This window comes from Octopus bimaculoides, chromosome 4 (assembly GCF_046866305.1).
Source record: "Octopus bimaculoides isolate indiv1 chromosome 4, ASM4686630v1, whole genome shotgun sequence".
NCBI lineage: Eukaryota > Metazoa > Mollusca > Cephalopoda > Octopoda > Octopodidae > Octopus > Octopus bimaculoides.
In genome coordinates, this window is record NC_142931.1 from 121,136,196 (window position 1) to 121,159,572 (window position 23,377).

The 23,377-nt window shown below is 34.3% G+C and overlaps 1 protein-coding gene across 1 annotated transcript in view; it reads left to right on the forward strand.

The window, feature by feature from the left end:
* The window catches only part of LOC106876925 (uncharacterized), a 241,432-nt gene that overhangs the window by 184,737 nt on the left and 33,318 nt on the right, over positions 1 to 23,377 (forward strand). The window contains exons 10-11 of the mRNA XM_014925678.3: positions 5,871 to 5,914; positions 16,566 to 16,669. Coding sequence (XP_014781164.1) covers positions 5,871 to 5,914; positions 16,566 to 16,669 — 148 coding nt within the window. The remainder of the gene's footprint in view (positions 1 to 5,870; positions 5,915 to 16,565; positions 16,670 to 23,377) is intronic.

Sequence of the window (23,377 nt, forward strand, 5' to 3'; positions counted from 1 at the left end):
CACTACTCAGGAAGAGACTATTCTAGAGTACGTTCTGTCTTATCTTCGAAACGTCTAGTTAGAATAGAGACAGCTGATGAAGGAATATTCCAAGTGGCTTTCCGTTTTCCTATGTGTTCGTTCCGTTGTCTGTAGTCCATTGTTCTAACGTCCAGTACCCTGATATGCATATATATACACATGTAGATGTAAGTATGTACATATATGTGTGTATACATGTATATATATTCTTTGTATTATTATTATTATATATATATATATATATATATATATAAAATTTGTTTTGGGAACATGGAAAATTTGAAGCAGATAAAGTCATAAATATTAACATGTAAATATTGGGATATAAATCCTATTGGGTAGAAAAAGTTTAAGGCTGCCCATAGGACATGAACTCAGATCCTCTATAAATGTGATACTGGCAGCCTTTGACTTTTCTATCTAATGGGATTTTTAACCCAATATTTACATGGTTTTATGTATTGTTTTCCCGCCTTTGAAGTTTCCTCGTTTCAAAAAGAAGGGATGTTTTGATAATTAATTGACATTCCCAAACTCTTATGATATCAACAATAATATGTATATATGTGTGTGTGTGTTAATATATGCATTCACAATCGTGAGATTGTGGTTTCAACTCCTAAACCAGGTGATGTGTTGTGTTCTTGAGCAAAACACTTTGTCTCACATTGTTCTGATGCATGGTATACAGTGGTATACAGTGCACTTGTTCAGACAACATCGATTTGATGGAGAGAGTAAGCTAATGTGTGGTACGAACATTTGATCTCTATAAACAAATCATTTGTGCAGTTTTTTCAACAAACTGAATGCTCATATGTCATCTTTGATGGGACACTCCTGCTAGCCATTACACATCCTTTTTTTTCTCTCCTTGTTTCTTTCTTTGTCCCTTTCTGTGGAAGAGCATAGGCTCGAAATGTTAAACACTTTTCACTTCCCAAGCACTATACTAATACATTTTTTGTTGTCTACACCACCTGTCTTCGTCTTTTGTTTTTTGTGAATTCTCCCTGTATATATATATATTTGGAGAGAAGATTTTTTTCTCAAAGAGTAAAGATTGAAAAAAGAACCTTTTTAGAAACTCGAAAGGCACTAACCTTTGGGAAGAGATTTCACAAAATGTTTGTAGCTTTTGCTTTTAACATGTGCTTGAAAACATTAAGAACTGAAAGCACTTGCACATCTATAAAAGCAAAAACCGCACACATTTTGTGAAATCTCTTTCCAAAAGTTAGTGCCTTTCGACTTTCTAAAAAGGTACTTTTCACAATCTTAACTGTTTGAGAAAACAAATCTCCTCTCCAAATATTATAACTGTATCAAGGAATTTCCAAAACACTTCACACACACACACACACACACACACGCACACACACACACACACACACACACACACACACATATATATATATATATATATACCTTAGTATATGTGTATGTATATATACATTTATAAATATATATATGTATATCTGTGTGTGTATATATATATATATATATATATATATATATATATGATGAATTTTTGCATTAATCTACCAAAGGTTGTGGTAAAAGATATTTTCAAATGTGTCCACTCACTAGGATTGAACCCAGAACCAAGATATTGTGAAGCAAACTTCTTAATCATATATCCATGTCTGCATCCATGTTTGAAAGCTAAGCATTTCTAGAGAAAAGCAAATTCCTTTTGGCGAATACATACATACATATATATATATACAGCTGCTATTAAATTATCTTATTGTTGCATGATTAACATTTTGTTTTCTAAAAATAAAACTAAAAAACTGAAAAAATCTCATCTTGCAGTTTAGATTAAAATATTTCTTGTTTTCAGAGTTTCTTGTCTTTTCATTCATTAACTTGTTCTGTGGCAGTATAGAAATATCTGGTGATTAGATTATAAGAAAGTCTAATTTGTGTCCAAGGCTATGTAATCTATCATTTTGAGTCAATTCAAGTGTATGTTTCTTTAGTGATTATTTTCACTCTGCATAGATATCTATGTAGACAATAAACATAGGATTCTGAACAGTGGTAGATCAAATGATTACATCGTTATTTTTTAACCTTAAAGTAATGTGCATTAGTGGGTGTGTTCACATCACATTCTATCAAGATATATCTCATATATATGAGACATATGTATATATATCTCATGCATATATATATATATATATATATATATATATATATATATATATAGTACTTGTGTATATAAGATTGACCAGTGACTGGTCTGTCAAAATGCTAGAAGAAGCTCACTTAAAAAGTTCTCAAATACGGATAATTATATATATATATATATATATATGGGAGAATGTACAAAAAAAACAACAACAGACGAGGACAGGTGGTGTAAACAACAAAAGGATGTATTAGTTTAATGCTCGGGAATAGAGAAAGTCTTTAACGTTTCGAGCTACGCTCTTCAAAAGAAAAAATACGGAGAAAACAAGGAGAAAAACACGGAGAAAAAAAATTGAATGTTTTGGTCAGCGACATACATACATACATACATACATACATACATACATATATATATATATATATATATATATATATATATATATATATATATATATATATATTTATTGGTTTATATTTCCCTTATGAATTTTTTTACACACTGGCTTCCTGATAAAATTCTTGTAAAAGATTTTTATCCTTTTTTGAATTATATATATATATATATATATATATATATATATATATATATATATATATATATATATATATATATATATATATATATATATATATATATGATATACATATATATATATGATATACATATATATATATATGTATATATATACATATATATGATATACATGCACACACACACACACACACATATATATATATATATATATATATATATATATATACACATTACACTCTTGGAATGGTTGGCGTTAGGAAGGGAATCCAGCCATAGAAAACCATGCCAAATCAGACTGCAGTCTGGTGTCGCCTTCCAGTCAAACCATCCACAGCTGTTTAATGTGCCAGGTTTCTTATAGTCCTGAAGAATTTTGACTCTCTCGCCGATGCAGATCTTGCTATGGCCACTTCCATTAATATATGGGCCCGGAAGATCAATTAATTTCCCCCTGATGTCACACAGGGATGTGACAAACCGTCTTTCTGAGACTCCCAGATCCATTCTGACCTGAAATGGTAGTCTCTGGCTAGGTTCCATCTATGGGTGAAATAGGTTTTGTAAGAGTAGATTGAGCTCCTTAGCTGTGGTGAAAGCAATCCATGTATAGGAACTCCAAAATGAATACTCTCTTCCAACATGCCATAAACCAGCAGAGAAGAGTATGGCTGATGAAACTAGCATGAGGTACTTCCATTAACATAGTTTCATACTTTGGAAGCAAGTCTCTAACATTAGAGCACATTCTGCCGCAGGCAGAGGTAGTGGGAAATGATGATGAATGCTTTTACAAACTGTTGGATGTTGCTCAGCTTCATGAACTCTAAGCACTGCTTATGCTCTAGTAACTAAACTTAGTGGACTATATTTCTGATGGAGCCATACCTCACTCATTAATATTTACTGTATCATTGTTCTTTCACTTTTTTTCTGGATACTAAACATATTTTTTCCAGTTGTTAGCTCAATTTTTTTTTTATAAATACATTCTCTATATATTTTGAATGTAGTTATTTTAGTATTTGATATATGAGACAGTTGTATATGTAAGTATTGCTTGTTAATGTGTGTGTATGTAGCTGGAAAGATTTATCTTGACTCATATTATTGACCAAACTCTTATCCAGATCTCCATGTCTGGTTATTCTGATGTCTATATAGATTCCCTGTCTACGTTCTCTTATATTATTAAATCGATATTTGAATAGTTGAAAGATTGCTTGCTTCCCTTATGCTCTGGTGCACTGTTTCTCAGAAAACTAGTGATAGCTATCATGTTTTTCAAGATATTTTCTACAGAAAATGTTTAGCATTACTTGATTTACTTTCCCATTCCCCTACAAAGAATATATAAATATCATTTAAAATTTTTTTGTATTTTATCTAAAGATTCTTTTTTATTCTTTCTTATTACTTTTGTAAGTTTGATTAAATCTTTTGCTTGCTTTACTTTAAAATTATGTCCTTGAAGAAAGATTTAGAAGATTTTTCTTTTTTCAAGTTAACTTTGGAAATTAATATCTACATTTAAATAATATTACTTTTTTTTTCATATAATTTCACCAAAAGTAAATTCAGAAAGCCAAATCTCTTATAACTTCACTTACACACATACACACACAAACTAATTTTTTGTTGTGCAACTCTAATTTGACATATGTTAATATAAATGGAAAAGTTTCCTTTAAAAATTATAAATGGTGATGAAATAAAAAGAAAAGAAATATTTTTGAAATGTCTTATTTGTGGTTATTTTGGTAACATAAGGTGTATTTAGGTGTAAATGGCTAATGATTTTCACGTTTGAAATTTTTGGCAGACTAAAGAAATCAATCTACTGACTATGTATCTAGTAGTAAATTCTATAAGGTCAGTATAACCTTATTCTGAAATACAGTACTTGAATAACTGACCAAATATATTCAATTTTAGTTGATTGAGGAGGTTGATGTCAGGCTTATTTGTCAAGTATTATTGCTTATAGTTTAGGAAATAGTTGAGGAAATGATATTAAAATGCTGAAGAATAAGTGAAATGTAGAACCAGATTATTGTTAAAGGGTTGACAGCCAGCATCACTTTTATGTTATAGAGTTGCTTTAGAAGAGAAAAAAAGATTTTTTCTATTATAGGTATGCAAAATGGTAAGAATCACATCAATGATGTGTAGATCCATTTTTAACTTGCTCCTCCTTGCTCAAATATGAACACGGCCTTTTACTGTTGAGTTTTGTCTCAGGGAATGACTTATACTTATTGATGTGTATAAACATACTCATTCTAAGTGACATCAATGGACTATAAAACATCAGTGTTTCAGCCTGGTTGCACCTCCTCAGTGATAGACATCACCTGGTCTTTTGGAGCTAGACAAAGACAATTGCTCCTATGAATTGTGTTTTTATCAAGAAAATAAATGGGTGATATGTTCAGAAGAGCTTATATCAGCAGATATTTTATGTGCTACTATGAGAAAGATTAAGATATATATATATATATATATATATATATATATATATATATATATATATATATAATCCAAAGGGAGATAAACATTTTTGTTCCATGTGGCAAGTTTGACAATTGTTAGGGAGTTTCTTAACATGAAACCAATGGTGGCTTTAATCCATAAATAAAGAATTTTTATCCACCAATGCAGTGGATTCACATTGTTTGATATTAATGCATGCATAAAGTGATTGAACTTAAAGTATTCAATCAAAATTTCTTGTTAATTTATATTCTAAACACCACCTCATTACTGACTAAGTTATTTTACTAAATTCTTCATTATTTTCAAAATTAATTGATGCCAAAAGTAGCAATATGTAACAAAGGGATTAAAGGCATTCCAGCCATAACTATTCTGTTATTTAGTGTGTAATTTCTAGAAGATTTGGTTGCTGTTTGAGCAGACAGAGTAGCCATATAGAGGCTTCCTTATTAACCTGAATTGAAAGATGTAAATATGAAAGGTCATACAAGAATGTTTTACAACTTTAAATGTTACATTTAAATGTCTCATCAGGTAGGGGATTATAGAAACCTTTTGTCTAATCCCATTCTTTTACTACAGTAGATCAGATTATTGAATATGAAGCTCTACCATTATGATTTTCTCAATATTTTGTAATAGATATTTTTAATGTGAATTTTTCTTAATTCCACTTTGCCAGAAAAAATTACTTAAGATGTTGAAGAATGACTACAGCAGAAATGAGTAAGTAAATTTAGTTCAACTATTTTGCTTATACATACATACATACATACATACATACATACATGCATGGGTGTGTGGTTAACAAGCTGGTTTCCCGACCATGTGGTTTCAGGTTCAGTCTAACTGTGCAGCTTCTTCATAAGTGTCATCTACTATAGCCCCAAGCTGACTAAAGTGAGTGGATTTGGTAGACAGATACTGAAAGCAGTCCCTTGTGTGTGTGTGTGTGTGTTTGTGTGTCTCTCTCTTTCTTTCACACACACAAATATTAGCAATGGAAGCAGTATTAATAGCAAATGGCAATCTTGGATGTATTATTAGTATGCTGAACGCTGTGGTATTTGCCCTGAGGAGATTCTTTCATACACATGCATGGTGCTAAGAGAACAAACAGATGAGAACCATCTGGCATGGGCACTGATCATGTGATTTCAGCATACTGCACTTCTTGTGCAATAGTCATAAGCGAGTGCCACCGTCATACTAGCAGTATCCTTTGTTTCTAATCTTCTGAGAGATTGTTTTGGTTATAGGGAAATATTTCATTAATCAGAAAGAGGTGAGAGTTGGTGACAGGAAAGGCATCGAGCCATAGAAAATCAACCTCAACAAAAAGTTTTGTCCAATCCATATGAATATGGAAAAATGGACATTAAACAATGCTTCTGCTACTGATGGTGATGTGTGTGTATATATGTATATATATGTGTATGTTTGTGTGTGTATGTATATATATATATATATATATATATATATATACATAGAGTCAAGGCTAGAATATGGTACTTATGCGAAGGCACCCGAATATCACATCCCAAAAGGATGGGTGATTAAAATCAAACAATAAGCAACACAGATTTCAAAAGTGATTGCAGTACGCACGTTTCATGCTACTTCAATTTATTTAAGTAATGTGAGCATTACCTTAAATGCAATATGAAGAGCAATCTTCAGCTGCACGAAAAAATGCAGAAAAAAGACATATTAAATATGTGGCAACATATTAAAACCAAGTGGGAGAGAGCATACATAAAATCCAAATGTGAGGAAGAATATATAAGTCCATCTTGACATAGCAGGGTCTATCAGGCTAGTAATTGATTCTAGACAAAAGTTTTAACTGTCTCAGAATTCTATTGTTTCTTATCTAGTGGTGATAGCAAAGGGACAATTACTTCTAAAGAGAGGGAAGGTGTAAGCAGTGTGCATGGACAAGGCTATGAAAGTATTAGAATCTAGAGGTTTCACTGGTCATAGTAGTATCAGGTCATTTTATTACTATCAAAATGTTGAGGAATTAATGTTGAGGAATTATAGCCCTAGGTATATGGGTCATATACCTAGGGCTATAATTCCTCAACATTAATTCCTCAATATGGGTCATATACCTAGGGCTATAATTCCTCAACATTAATTCCTCAACATTTTGATAGTAATAAAATGACCTGATACTACTATGACCAGTGAAACCTCTAGATTCTAATACTTTCATAGCCTTGTCCATGCATACTGCTTACACCTTCCCTCTCTTTAGAAGTAATTGTCCCTTTGCTATCACCACTAGATAAGAAACAATAGAATTCTGAGACAGTTAAAACTTTTGTCTAGAATCAATTACTAGCCTGATAGACCCTGCTATGTCAAGATGGACTTATATATTCTTCCTCACATTTGGATTTTATGTATGCTCTCTCCCACTTGGTTTTAATATGTTGCCACATTTGTAATATGTCTGTTTTCTGCATTTTTTCGTGCAGCTGAAGATTGCTCTTCATATTGCATTTAAGGTAATGCTCACATTACTTAAATAAATTGAAGTAGCATGAAACGTGCGTACTGCAATCACTTTTGAAATCCGTGTTGCTTATTGTTTGATATATATATACATATATATATATATATATAGGATTGTTTGTGGAAATACATAAATCCGGAGGTGACCACAAGATGGCAGCGTGGCTGAAGATTGATGGACAATGGCAAAAGGAGATAATCACCTAGGGTTTTACCCTTAAAAACGATGCTTTCCCCACTCCATATTTTAAAGAGGTCTCAGGCCAGCAGTGTTTGGGGGTCTGAATATATGGTGTAAGGCTAAACCCCTTATGAGCGAGAAACCCAGGGTAACCTCATAAACTGGCCTACCCCACTATATTATATATATATATATATATATATATATATATATATATATATATATATATGTATGTATATATACACACACATATACAAAAAGCTTTGATAAACCACAAGCTACCCTCATTGTTTACAACATGTATGTGTCAGTGTTATGTCTTTGGATAGGCAACACAGGCAGTGTCCTTCTCAAACCTAAATTATTAATATTAATTATTAAATGTATAAAGTAAATGATTTCCCATTAACTATAAATATGCTAATTTAATGCGTGCAATTCAGTAACTGGTTTCTATTTTAATGTTAGACAGGCACAATATCCTCTGTCTTTCATGTTCATTCTATATATTAAGCATAACGATATTAATTGCATACTCTGTGAGTGTAGCTTTAATACAATAAATATAATGAAAATAACAGCAGAAACTAAACTGCCTCTGTAAGTGGCTATTACAATGTGTGTGTGTGTGTGTGTGTGCATGTGCACGTGTGTGCATGTTTGTGTATGTTTATGTGCTGATATCACATCTTTACATTATATGATTTTTATTGTTAATGGATCTAATTTTCAGAGAAATATTTCATTTCATGTAAGTGCATAAAGCAATATATTTAATATATTCGTCATCGTCGTTGTTGTCATCATCATCACCATCATCATCATGTCATCATTTAATGTTTTTTTCTCAATTCTGTCATGGATTGGACTGTTTGACATAAATCAACGAGTAAAAGGGCTGTGGTGAGCTTCAATATCTGCTTTGCCATGGATCCTACAGTTGGATGCCCTTCATAATTTTAACCACTTTACAGAGTGTACTGGGTGCTTTTCTTTGTGGCACCAGCACTAGTCAGGTCACCAAGTTCTTGCAAAACAAGACCTCCTCAACTGATTGGGGTATAGTATTGAAAGATGTGAAACCATTGATAGAGGGGCAGGAACAAGTGTCTTGCTGAAGAGCAGAACACATGGATCCCCAAGCTGGAAAAAAGGGAGAGAGAGAGAGAGAGTGAGAGAGAGACAGATGGTGAGGGTATACTCTCAAAGTACAAGGGGAATATGAGAGAAAATAGAGTTAAAGGAACAGAAAAGGTGGGTATGTAGGCACAGGCTTGGGTGCAAGGGGTGTAAGCACAACCCTTAAATTAAAATTTTTTTGGTGAGTTGATAAAAACACTTTGAACAGCCTCCTGCAGAACTGGGTTTGCACCCCTAAGGAAATTTTGTTCCTGCACTTATGGGTGTAGGTAAGTTCACTATGAAAAGAGTGTGACTGACAGATAGTTAGTGATGGAGATCGACATGAATGTAGTGAATATCAGTTTGTGAAAGGGGAAAGAAATAGGAGTAGGTCAGGGAGGAGGAGAAGGAGGTGGTAAGAGATAGTGGTAGGGATACAATGTGAAGTGTAGGGGGATAAATGGTCTCATTTACAGCACCTGAGAGAGTAGTATTGCAGTTAGGAGACTGATAGAGGGACGGGTGTTAGAAAATGAATTGTGGGCAAGGGTTTAACAAGATCTCAGTTTTGCTGAGATGGACAGGTCTTCTCAAGTACAGCATATTGCCATTCATCTCAGTTCCCTGTCATATCCTCCAAGATGATCAACATTTTGAGGTCAGTCTTCCCTACCTCATCACACATCTTCCTGGTTTTCCTTTTTCCACAAGTTCCATTCACACTTAGTGATCCGTGAATCTAAACACATCTCATGACCATACCAGAGCAGTCTTCTCTCATACACACCACATCTGATGTCTCTTATGTCTAGCTTTTCCTCTCAACAGATTTGTATCTTATTGTGCATGAATACATCCACACTGACATTGAACATGCTAGTTTAATTTCTTTCTAGTCTTCATTTGTCCTCTGCATTCATAGCAGGGTTTATTATTATTATTATTATTATTATTATTATTATTATTATTATTATTATTATTATTATTGCCTTTGCACAGCTTCTAATGCTGTAGATGTACTGTGGTGTCAGCTGTTCACTACCAGTGAACTAAGGTAACACCTCTTATTTTTCGAGCACCTTCCAGAGTATTCGGGCGGTTCCAAGCAGTGCTGTTTTCTGCAAGTGCTCCACCCTTATTGCAGCCCCTATTTGTTCCACGTACTTCTTGAGATTTTTGCTCACTGTTCCCAGGGCTCCAACAATTATTGGTACTACTGCTACCTTTTTCATCAACCACAACTGCTTAACTTCCCAAGCTAACCTGTCATATCTCTCAACTTTTCTTTCTTCCTTATCGCATACCTTGTTGTCAGCTGGGCATGCTATATCTATGATCCAGTATAGTTTGTTTTCTCCAGTTTTCTCTTTGTTTATTATTATTATTATTATTATTATTATTATCATTATTATTATTATTATTATTATTACCTATAACTGGTCCTCCTCAGCCTCACATGTCAAAGGTTCAAATTGAGTTCACTTCCAGAACAATATAAAGAAAATCATCAGTTTTTCACTTAGAAATTGTTAATAAGGACATACCTTATGACATTCACAAGTGTACATGCATACACGTACTCACATACACTTTCACACACATATGCAATAACAAAAAAGAGAAAACAAAAGGTTAAAAACTTTTCAGAAGTCATGTGTTTGTGTATAAACACATACACATGTATATACACACACACATAAACACACACACACATTGTAAGCACAAGGTTGTGTAGGTGCAGTTGTGACTGTGTGTTCAGAAGTTTACTCCTAACTTGTCCAAGATGCCATGCAGTGGACTGAACCCAGAACCATGTGGTTAGGAAGCAAACATCTTACTGCACTGCCATGCCTGCACCTTTATATATGTACATATAAGGCATATCTATGTTTGTTTAGTTTCCTGTCGTAAACTTAAATATCTATTTCTTATCAAACTAAGTCTTTCAGCTGATTTCTATCCTAAGACTTCCTCAGCAACATCTACAATCACTACCACATGCAAGAAGAAAGATAAGGCAGGAAAGAGATTTCTGCCCAGTATGAGATCTAGTGCTAATTCATTTTTTTTTCTATCGTACTTCTGAATGTGATATAGTTTGACTTCAACATGCTGGTCACATATTAGTCAAAAATTTTCCATTATGTAAACTTCAGGAACAAGTTAGACTTCCATTTTTCCTTTCATTTTCTTTATATATTATTCACCCTTCATCATCTTGATATGAATTAATGTGTATTTTTATTTTATGGCTATTTTCCCAGCAAATATTTTGTGTTACATTCGGTTATTTCAACTTGGCTGTGTAGTAAGAAGTTTGCTTCCCAACCACATGGCTGGATGCCCTTCTTAATATCAACTAATTCACAAAATGTACTGGGTGCCAGCACTAGTGCTTTTAATGTAGCACCAACATATATATATATATATATATGTGTGTGTGTGTGTGTGGAACCTGCATATATATATATACACGCTCTTACATACGCATGCGCACCTTTGTTTTGGGATCACCACTACTTTATTATCTCCCCTTCTTCCTAGCTCTCCTGTGTGACCCCTCTGTATGGTATTCACCATGATAGATCGCTAGCCACTAAACTTTTTTCTATTTTCTCTCCCTGTTTATTTTTGTATTCTTCTCTATCAAAGAGCGTAGGCTTGAAAAGCAAAAGACTTTCTCACTTCCTGAGTGTTAAACTAATACATCTGTTTGTTGTTTACACACCCATCTTCATCTTTTGTTCTTTTATAAATTTTCATTATATATATATTTATATATATACATTCACATGTATATGTGTGTGTGTGTGTATTTATATAGGCATGTGTGTGTGTGTGTGTTACTGTCCCCTTGCCTTGACATCATATGATAGTTGTAAGCAAGTGTCACTGTCATACAAGCAGTGTCCTTCATTTTCAATCTTCCATGAAATCAAATCTGGTCATGGGGAAAATATTACTTTACTTGAAAACAAGTAAGTGTTAGCAACAGGAAGAGCATTTTCCTGTAAGATATCCACCTCAACAAATTCCGTCTGACACATGTGAGCATGGAAAAGTTGGTACTAAAACCAATGAGAACAATGATATAACCTTTCTTACACTATCTTATGTTATTTTTTATCTTCTATATTTTACTTGTTTTAGTCATTAGACTGTGGCTATGCTTGGGCAGCACTTTGAAGCATTTTAGTCAAACAAATCAACCATTTTAGTCAAACCTGGTACTTATTCTGTCAGTCTCCCTTGCTGGACCACTAAGTTACAGGGATGTAAACACACCAACACCAGTTGTCAATTGGTGGTGGAGGACAAACACTGCACAAGACACACACACGTGACAGGCTTATTTCAGTTTCTGCCTACCAAATTCACTCACAAGGCTTTGGTTGACCCTCGGCTATAATAGTAGACACTTGCCCAAGGTGTCATGCAGTGGGACTGAACCCGGAACCATGTGGTTGGGAAGCAAACGTCTTACCACACAGCCATATCTAGTTTCTTATACAGCCTATGGTATTCAAAATCACACTGCAACACATTTGTATATTTTGTGTATTTCATTGTAGTTCTGTTATCCTCTTATATCCTTATACCAAATTTCTTCCAGAAAAGAGGAAAAAAAATCTATATTATTTATCTGAGCAACAGCGGTTATTATCTTCCTTCCATATTCAGTGTGAATATCTGTAGATTGTAGATAGTGAGTCTGCAGACATTGTGATTGCATCAAATTCTTGGACTGCAGGTCATGAGGTGAAATATTTTATATATTTCATGTCACTTGCACTTCTTTTATGATGAAATGTTAGAGTTTTTCTCTAAACTATGATTCCAAGACTAGCTAATGGCTAGGGTTTTATGTGGTTGCATGACCTGCTAGAATTTACAGCCCAAATGCTTTTAAATGAAGCACTGCATCATCATCATCAATGTTTTTAACCCTTTAGCATTCAAACCAGCCATATCAGGCCCAAATGATATGGCTTTACATACTTTATGTTCGAACAGAGCAGATCTGGCCTCTCACCCCTAGTCTGCAATGTCATTCTGAAAACTAAACCATCACATCATTGAAATCTTAAAGCTACAAGACAATTCATTGGTTAATTTAAAACAATGTGAATAAATAAGCATTATATTTGAGAAAATAATCTGGATGCTAAAGGGTTAATTTTCACTTTTCTGTGGTTACATGGGTCAGGCAGAATTTGTTGAGGCAAATTTTTTACAGCTGGATGCCCTTCCTGTCACTCCATGACCAAACATGTTTTCACAGAATATTAAAGACAAAGGACACCTCTTCTCATGCATCTTAGTGACGCTTGTTTACAACTATCATATCATATGAAGATGAGGAAACAATAACAAACACACATACACATGCACACACCCTCCCTCTCTCTCTCTCATGCATGCATGCACACACATGCATATGACAAGCTTCTTTCAGTTTTCTTTTACCAAGTATATTTACAAGGCTTTGGTCTAGAGTTGAAGACACCAAAGTTGCCATGCAGTGAGACTGAACCTATAACCATATGGTTGGTAAGCAAGCTTTTTACTACACAACCATGCCTGTGCCTACAAAATTTTTAAAAAGAGTATATTGGGTAATGTAGTCTCAGGTACACTCCTTTATTTATCTTTTATACAGGATGAAAGACAGTGTCCAGAACCCTTTACAGGGTCTCCAAGACTGGTGGAAGGAATAGTGGAAGGTATCCTCAAACCAGAGGTCTGAATGTTTATAACAGAATAGCCAGCTAAAGGCATTGAAAGTGTCAGGCATTGAAAGTGTGAGGCATTGAAGGTGTCAGGCATTGAAAATGTCAGGCATTGAAGGTGTCAGGCATTGAAAGTGTCAGGCATTGAAAGTGTCAGGCATTGAAGGTGTCAGGCATTGAAAGTGTCAGGCATTGAAAGTGTCAGGCATTGAAAGTGTCAGGCATTAAAAGTGTCAGGCATCAAAAGTGTCAGGCATTGAAAGTATCAGGCATTGAAAGTGTCAGGTGGTGGTACTGAAATAGTGATTGATTAAGTCTGTTACCCTTTAGTCCATAATGATACCTGGAAAAATAGATGAGATGGTCACTTCTAGGATATCATTGCTCAGAAATCTCTTTGATCCAGGCCAGTTACAGGAAAGAACAACAACTGCTTCCAAAATAACTTGCAAATGCCTTGAATTTGTAAAATGATCTAAATTCTGCACTTGTAATAAACGAAATACAATAGGAATCAATAAGGGAACTTCTACTTGATAAATTGAGCAGCCAAAAAGAGTATCTAAATTTTCCTCAGTTCTTTGCTCTCCTAAAGAAAGGGTAGGTTCATTGATTCTAGATACACTACATCTGAATAAATAATGGGTTTATCACAACCAGAAAAGTTTATGATGAGAGATTTGCTTGACTTGTGTTTGGTAACAACATTAACAAAACAAGACCCATTAGAAATGAACAAAAAAAAAACAAACAAACAACATATAATCTGTTTCACTTCCTTCCTGTTTCATCTGTTATTCAATTCCGGTGTCAATGCAGCAATGAAACTGTCAAAATTAGAATGAGATATACATACATGTATATACACACACACGTGCACACATGCACACACACAAACGTGTGCTTGCATGCACACACACACACACATACACACACACACACACGTATATAGTTTAACTAAAATGAATATATCACTGACATTATATTTACAGAAAATAGTGCAATTTTCGATGACCCAAATAAAAAAAATCCAAAGAGTTTCTCTAATATATATTAGCGTTGCAGTTTGGTCTTAATGGCTTATTTAGAAATCCTTTAGCCTTTCAGTAAGACTAAAGGATTTTCCATTTTCCTCTTTTAAAAACATTTGAAATTTTTTATGAGATGGATTTATTACCAATTTTGCTTATGCACATAGTTACACTTACCAATTTCCTCAATCTCAAATTTTACCATTATATTCTTAGGTTAGGTAGAATTCAATTTCTACCTATTCACTTTTGGGTCACAGCCACAACAGTTTGGCAAATTATTCTGTTTCAGTCAAATGCATTGTTGTAGTTATCATTGTTAGTTTCTTCATCATCAGTTTCTACTCTCTTCTTTATCCCACTGAGGTCGGTTAACTTTGCCTTTCATCTGTCTAGTGACAAAAAATAAATAAATAAATAAAAAAGTTACTCTTGGTCAAGTACTGGCATTTATGGATTTGACTTACTGCCTCCCTTCATGTTGAAAATGTCAAAAAAAAATGTCGGAGAAAATGCTTTGTGGTATTTATTCTTTCTCTTTAAATACTGAGTTCAAATCCATTCTGCTGAGGTGAACTTTACTTTCATCCCTCAGGGGTCGTTAAAATAAAGTAGCCGTCAAATACAGGGGCTGACTGTGTTGACTAAACTGCCTGTCCTTAATTCTGCTGACCTTGTGCCTAAATAAGAAACACTCCTCCTCGTCCTGCTGCTGCTGTTCACAGAATTGTTAGCTTAGCATGCTGAGCAAAATGGTTAGTGGCATTTCATCCATCTTTACATTCTGCGTTCAAATTCTGCCAAGGTTGGATTTTCCTGTCATCCTTTCAAGGTCGATAAAATAAGTACCAGTTGAACACTGAGGTTGATGTAATCATCTAGTCCCTCCCTGATAATTTTAGGTCTTGTGCCTATTATAGAAAAGATTATTATTATTCACTTACTCAAGTCCTTCACTCCCAATGGAGCATAGGCCACCAACGATTTTTCTCCTCTGCTCTCAACTCTGGGCTGTATTTTCTTCTTCCGGGTTAAATTGGTTTTGAATTGTCATCAATGCTTCTGAAACTTTGCTTTTTTTCTTGCTAGGAGTGTTGGCCCTATGCAAACCTGTTTTTGCCTCTGCAAAGAGGTGATACATGTTAGTCTGGCCTCTATCCTTTGACTGTCAAGCATGGGAGGCCCTACACAGATTTTGCACTCCATTGGTATAGCTCTCAAAGTGGTTGTGGTACACAAGTCATCACATCATGGCAAGGAATGGACCTTGTGGTGGATTATTGTTATTATTCATCTTTCAGAATTGTTGACATTGTGTCAAAATTATCATTATTATTATTATGTTTGTCATGGGTCACTTAGGTTAATGATACAGAGTGCTGATCTGGAGTTTAAGAGATATGGGGTACAATTCTCTCTAGTGGTTTTCCAGTCACTTTTTAGAAATGCAGTGAGCTAGTAGAATCATTAGCATAACAGGCAAAGAGCTTAGTGGCATTTTATCTGGTTTTCCATTCTGAGTTCAAATTCCATCAAGGTCAGCTTTGCCTTTCATCCTTTCAGGGTCGATAAAATAAGAACCAACTGAACGCTGGGGTTAATGTAATCGACTTATTGCCTCCTCCAAAATTACTGGCCTTGTGCAAAAATTTGATATCATCATCATCATCATCATTATGAGTTTTCTTCTTCCTTCAGTTTTGTTTGCATCTTTTGCTGAGTATCTTTTCGACACTTGATGTTGTTGTTGTTGTTGTTGCTGTTGTTGTTACAGCTTACATTTTGTTTTACAGACATGAAAAATATTACACGTACATAATTGAAAATATTCATGCCACAAGATCATCTGATTTCCTGGAAGAGGAAAGAGGAGAAGTTTTGAAGAAACTGAGTGATCGTGAGTAGATATGTCTTATGCTTTTATAAACATTTTATATGAATAATGTTACAAATTTTTTATTGATTGGTTTTTGATAATGTGATATATATTAGTTGCGTGACTAATTGCCGTGTATGAAAATTAAATGATTTTTCACACCATTTCATCCTGTGTATATGTGTGTGTGTGTGTATGTATATATATATATATATATATATATATACACACATATGCATATATACACAGAAAAACACAGGCACAAACATATATACAATATAATGTCTATCTCTATCCATCTGTCTGTGTAGCTATTTTTCCCAGCCTCCCTCCCTATCCATCCATCCATCCATCCATCCATCCATCCATCCATCCATCCATCCATCTATCTATCTATCTATCTATCTATCTATCTATCTATCATTTTATTTGTTTCAGTCATTGGACTGTGGTTATATAAGAAGCAGATGTGTGTGTGTGTGTATTAAAAGCATACTTGTTTCTCTTTGAGTTTACAAAGATACCTCCTTCTACCTCCTTAAAATATCTAGTTATGCAAATTTCATAAACAGCAAGACAGGTTTGATGATTCCATAAATATAGTTATTTACACAAATCTTTCAGAGCAAAATCTCACAGACATAAAGGTGGTGGTACACATTTTTAAACTGGTCATTCATTACAAAATTCATTGGAATACTATTTCCAAATATAAGGGTGGTGAGCTAGCAGAATCATTAGCCAGGCAAAATGCTTAGCAGCATTTTGTCTGTCTTCACGTTCTGAGTTCAAATCCTGCCAGGGCTGACCTTGTCTTTTATCCTTCCGAGGTCGATAAAATAGTCACCAGTTGAGCACTGGGATTGATGTAATCGACTTACTCATCCTCAGAAACTGCTGACCTTGTGTTAAAATTTGAAGCCAATATTATTCCCAAATATTGGGATTGGGTGGGTGTTTGCTTTTCCTCTTATATTTTTCATAATTTATTTTGACATTCTTACTTTTGGTTTTAAGCTACATAACTACTATATTTTCCGGCATACAGATCGATGTGATATATATATCGTAAACATGTAGTGTAAACATTTAGACATTGTCACTATCTTACCAAATCCTGCTGCATTTCACATGGAAATTTTCATCTTCCAAAGATGTCTTGGTTTGTAAGTCAACTTATCAACCTATAGTTTTTAGCTGAAATTTTTGGTCTGAAAAGTTTGATTTGTGTGCTGGAAAATATGGCATGCACATTTGTCTATAGTATAAATTGTATGTGCATGTATGCAGATGCACATGTGTGAATATGTGGGAGTGTGTATGTGCATGTGTATATGTGTGCATATATGTCTTTGTGTGTGTGTGTGTGTGTGTGTGTGTGTGTGTGTGTGTGTGTGTATTTGCGTGTGTTTGCATATTTTACAATTGTAGGATATTTACTTTGAGGGTCCACTGATATTTGGGGAGTAAGACAGTTGCTGAGAGGAAGATTTGCCCTTTAAGATCAGAGTCAATATACCACTAAACCTTAATAGTTATAGAAAAAGAAATCTGTCACAGTTTACTGTTAAGTTTGATTGTTTCTTTATGTATTTCATAATGGATAGGTATTTGCCCTTAGCATTTGAGGAATAAGACAGTTGGTGCAAGAAACATCTGCCAAATTAATCAACCAAACTAAGTCAAAATAATGCACACCAACTCCTTACAGATGTAAAACAGGAGGTTAGCAGTAGTTACCACATATGACTGTGTAGTGAGAAGTTTGCTTTCCAATCACATTGTTCTGAGTTCAGTCACACTGTGTACAAATGTCTTCAGTCTTATGAATGGATTTGGCAAACCTTACCTCTTTTCCAAGCAATGTAATATTTCCCCATGGTTAGGCACGTTTCTGCAGAATATTGGAAAGGAATGACATTCATTTACAACAGTCACGTGATGTCAAGGCCATGAGACATGAATACTCACACACTAACATTTGTATACATACATACATAGATACATACATACATTTTCACACACATGCATGCATACTTACAATTACCCTGTCACTAATACTTTCTCTCTCCTCTGTTCCATATCATTCTCCCCACTCCTCCTCTCTTGCTTATCATTCCTTATCCTCCTCCCTATGATTCTCAGCCACTCTCTCTTCTGTTTTCTCTCAGTAACAGGGGCCACTTCATTATGAGGTGAACATTCCTTGTGCAGGTGCCACAAATTGAGTACCCAGTACACTCTGTTAAGTTGTTGGTATTAGGAAAGGTATCTAGCCTTAGAATTCATGCTGAAGTAGTCACTGAAGCATGATGCAGTCCTCTGACTCTTTAGACACTGTCAAACTATCCATCTCAAGCCAGCTTACCAGTATGGAAGCTGGACTTTAAAAGAAGATGAGGATGATGACGGTGATGATGATGATGATGATGATGATGATGATGTGTGTGTGTGTAGGTAGGTAGGTAGGTAGGTGTGGATGATGTACATACAGCCTGCAGTGTAAGACATACCCTTCATCAGCTGTCGACTGAAGTTCACAATGATTTCAGCACTTCCTTGTATACAGTATTGGTATCTTTAGTAGTGTCAGCCATCATTGATGCTGCTACTAAGGAATGTACCAATTCTTTTGACTCGCATTGTTGTATGTTTTTTTCTCTCTTGATATTTATGCAACTGCAACATAAAACCACAGGTTGCTGTAACCACTCAACCAGACAGCAGCTATTTTGTTTTACTGTTTGATCAGCATTTATTTTTGGTTCTCAGATTTTGTCTTTACTATATTCATGAGCAATCATTTTCCCCCTTCCCTCTGCATTTTGAAAATATCTCTTCTGCTCACCAACTCAAAGTTGGACACCGTGAGTGTAACTACAAACCCGTGACATACCTCTACTAAAAGCATTATGCATTATCATTCTCATACCTCACGATTCCTCAAATTCTTCATATTCTACATGTTCCATTTTATGTGGCCATTAAATGTTGCTCTTCCAAATTACTGTCAGCTTGACAACCAAAATTTTTTTTCTCTCAAGTCAGACCATGCAGTAAGGTCGAGCCATTGCTTTGTAATTTCAATGTGATTTGGAATTCACCTGCACCTTCCACTCATTAGCATCATTCACTTTAAATCTCAGCTTTCCTTTCCATGTATTCTTGCTTTCTTTCTTTGCACTTTCTCATCTTGCTACTGGAAAACTATAAGGTGCAATTTGTTATTGACTCTCTTATATCTATATCCATCCTGTCACCAGTCCACCAATATATATATATATATATAAATATATATATATATATATGTGTGTATACATGTGTGTAAATGTCGAACAACAAGAATGAGTGCTCAGTACCACATTGGTGGATAAAATTTCTTTATTTGTGTATTAAGGCTACCATTGGTTTCATATTAAGAAAAATATCTCAATATCCTAACAATTTTTCAAGCTGATCACATGGAGGAATGGTGTTCATCTCCATTTGAATTGTTAAGATATTTTTCTTAACATGAAACCATTGGTAGCCTTAATACACAAATGTGTGTATGTATATATATATATATATATATATATATATATATAGTCAATTGATTCAAGGATGTCATATCCTCATTAGGGATTAATAAATCCAAAATTTCACTGGTTTAATCTCCATTACAATAAAAGAAAATCTCCTTGATGTGTTATGGATTATTATAATAGGTAAAATTAATAAGGTAAGAAAATGGAGTGTCGAGGATGTATAGTTAATTTATAGTTAACTCTCCATTTTCTAACCTTATCAATTTTACTTATATATATTAAATGGATGTGTTATAAAACTATTCTGCGTGCACATACAATAACAGCCATACCAACAATCCAACATACCTCCATCATCAGCTGCCCCATGAATATCACTATGGTTTTGACACCTGATATATATACATATATCATGGTATCACAGTATCGACCAGACTCATGGGTGTTGTTATACATCACCGGTCACAATGTGCCTCACATTGTTTTAGCTTTTGAATGATGCTACCCCACTGGCTAGGTGAGCAGGCCAACATTTCCCCTGACTAAAAGGCTATTCCATCTCAGGGTTACCCATTTACAGCTGGACTGGAACAATATGAAATGAAGTGTTTTGCCCAAGGACACAACCTGCCACCCTGTCCGGGAAGTGAACCCATGATCTAGCATTTGTGCAATACCCTAACCACTAAGCCACATGCTTTCACACTCACACACATACACACACACCTGTGTTGTTACTACTTTTAAACCCAAACAGAATCCCATGTATAGCTTCTGTATTATTTCATATAGAATTTGGATCAGTTGTTTAATTTTTGTTTCAAAATATCAATTGACACCGAATGATTTAAAAACTGATCAAATGATTTTTGTATTACAAGTTTACTGTTTATAGCTAATAAGTCAAAAGTTTATAAATAAATAAATATTTTTTTCATTTTTATGTATTCTCTGAACAGAAAACAATACGAGATTAGAAGTCAATAATTATATAGATACAAAAATTGTGATTGATTTTCTTGAGATATTTTTTACCATTATTATTTGCAAACATGGATGTAATTTTTATATTTAAAGAAAATATCAGTGAAAAATAATATAAGAAAATATTTCCAGAGTGTTATCTGTTGCTAATAACAATCAGGGCTATTTAAAAATGTTTTTTGTTTTCTATTTTATTTTTCACTGTGTATATTTTGAGCTTCTGTTCAATGGCTAATGGGCTGGAATTATCACTTCCAATTTAGTTTGGGAAATTGGAGAGATAAATAATAGCTTTTCATATTCATATATAATGATGAAGAATACACTTCTATCAGCTAGTGTAAAGAAACTGCTACTCAATATTTTATAAATAACAGGAGGATGATGACACCTCTAGACTAAAAACACGATATATCAGAAGATATGCCAGCATTAACTATCTGATATCAACTGCATGTTAAACATTATGACATGCTCTTAAAACATGTAATGGTGCAAAAATTATATTGTAATGTATAGAAAATAGGCATACATAGAGATAACACAAGCTTATTATAGTTCTCTTTTTTTTTTCTATATAACCCTAAATGTAAACTTTTCCTATCTAAATGGAGATTATGTCATTGTAGTATATATATAGAAAAGGAAAATAACATGTTTGGAATAGGAAACTGACAGATATGAGACATGGTGGATTGATTTCACATTCAGTTCAAACATGCCTTTTAAATTAATTAAGTGAAGCCGGTATGCTCTGTTAGATGTGCAATGTCAGTGTGCATGTTTGACAGAGCACTGGTGCATTGAGAGAGAAGTTGGGCATATGACGAACTATATGCAGTGTACAGGAGAGGAGACTGCACTGTGATGTGGATGGATGCGGACAGTTGCATAAAGAAGTGGTGATCACTTAAAGTGGAGGGAAGTTGTGGGAGAAGAAGACCCAGGAAGACAATATTATAGGCCGAATTGAAAATACTGAGACTTACAAAGGAGATGACAAAGGACTGAGATATGTGGTGCATTGCTGTACTCAAGAAGACCTGCCCACCACAACAGAATTGAGATCTTAAAGTCAAGGCACTATATAAGAAACATTGGTGTGGGTGCTAGTGCTATGTCAAAAGCTCTGGTGCTGGTGCCACATAAAAAGCATTGACGATGGTATCACATAAAAAACCCAATACACTCTGTAAATTTGTTGGTGTTAGGAAGGGCATCCAGCAGCAGAAATCAAGTTAAAACAGACTATGGAACCTGATGCAGCCCCTGACCACACCAGGTTCCAGTGATCAGTTCTGTTCAATGGAACTTCTCTACTGAATTAGTGTTGGAAGAGAGTGGAGTGGAAGCTTGCTATCTTCCTGTTTGAGGTAAGGCAAGGTAAAGCAAAAAAAAAAAAAAAAAAAAAACCAAGAGGAAGAGGGCTTTGAGTCCAGTTTTATATAACAGTAAGGTACCTTTAAGCTAGTAGAGATAGATTAATAGCCTCGATTTGTATGCAACTCATAGAATATGAACCATTGACATTTTATCTGGGTAATTATCACTTTATCAATTCAATCTCGGACAACTTTTACTTCATTAAAAGAATTAAATGTTTACAAAGTAATCATAGCATCTTGGATTCTCAAGGACCCAACTCATTTAAATTAACTGAAATTTTAAAATTCCATTCATAGAAAGGGGGAAAATATGTTAATTTTTTGTCAAGTTCAACTTTTGGCATGTGTAGTTGGTTATTGTTTGAAGTTTTTACTAGAGAACTTTTTAGGAAAATGAAGTTCTCAGTCAGCCCCAAAATATTTAATATTAGTTTCTTTCATTAGAAATGTAACTTGAGAATTGTTCTTTGTAGGTAGGAAACTGTAGTACTTATATCTTTCTTCAAAGGAACAAATCAAGTGAAGCGATTCCTGGCAATCAAAGTTACCAGAAAACTGAGGGTATTTCTGTTTCTATGTGATCAATTGACATGATAATATTAAGAGCCAATGTTCCTCAGATCACACTCTACTTTCTGAATAAAGAAAACTAGAGGACAGGATGGTTATGACTGGATTGCCTTTTGACCGTAAGCCTTCTCAATCTGAGTGAATTTAGTGCTAAACAATAACAATAGAGATTAATCAATATTTTTGGTTAGAGCTACAGTTGAGCCCATAAGGGGCTCATCCATCATCATCATGATCATCATGATCATCATTGTTTTTCATGC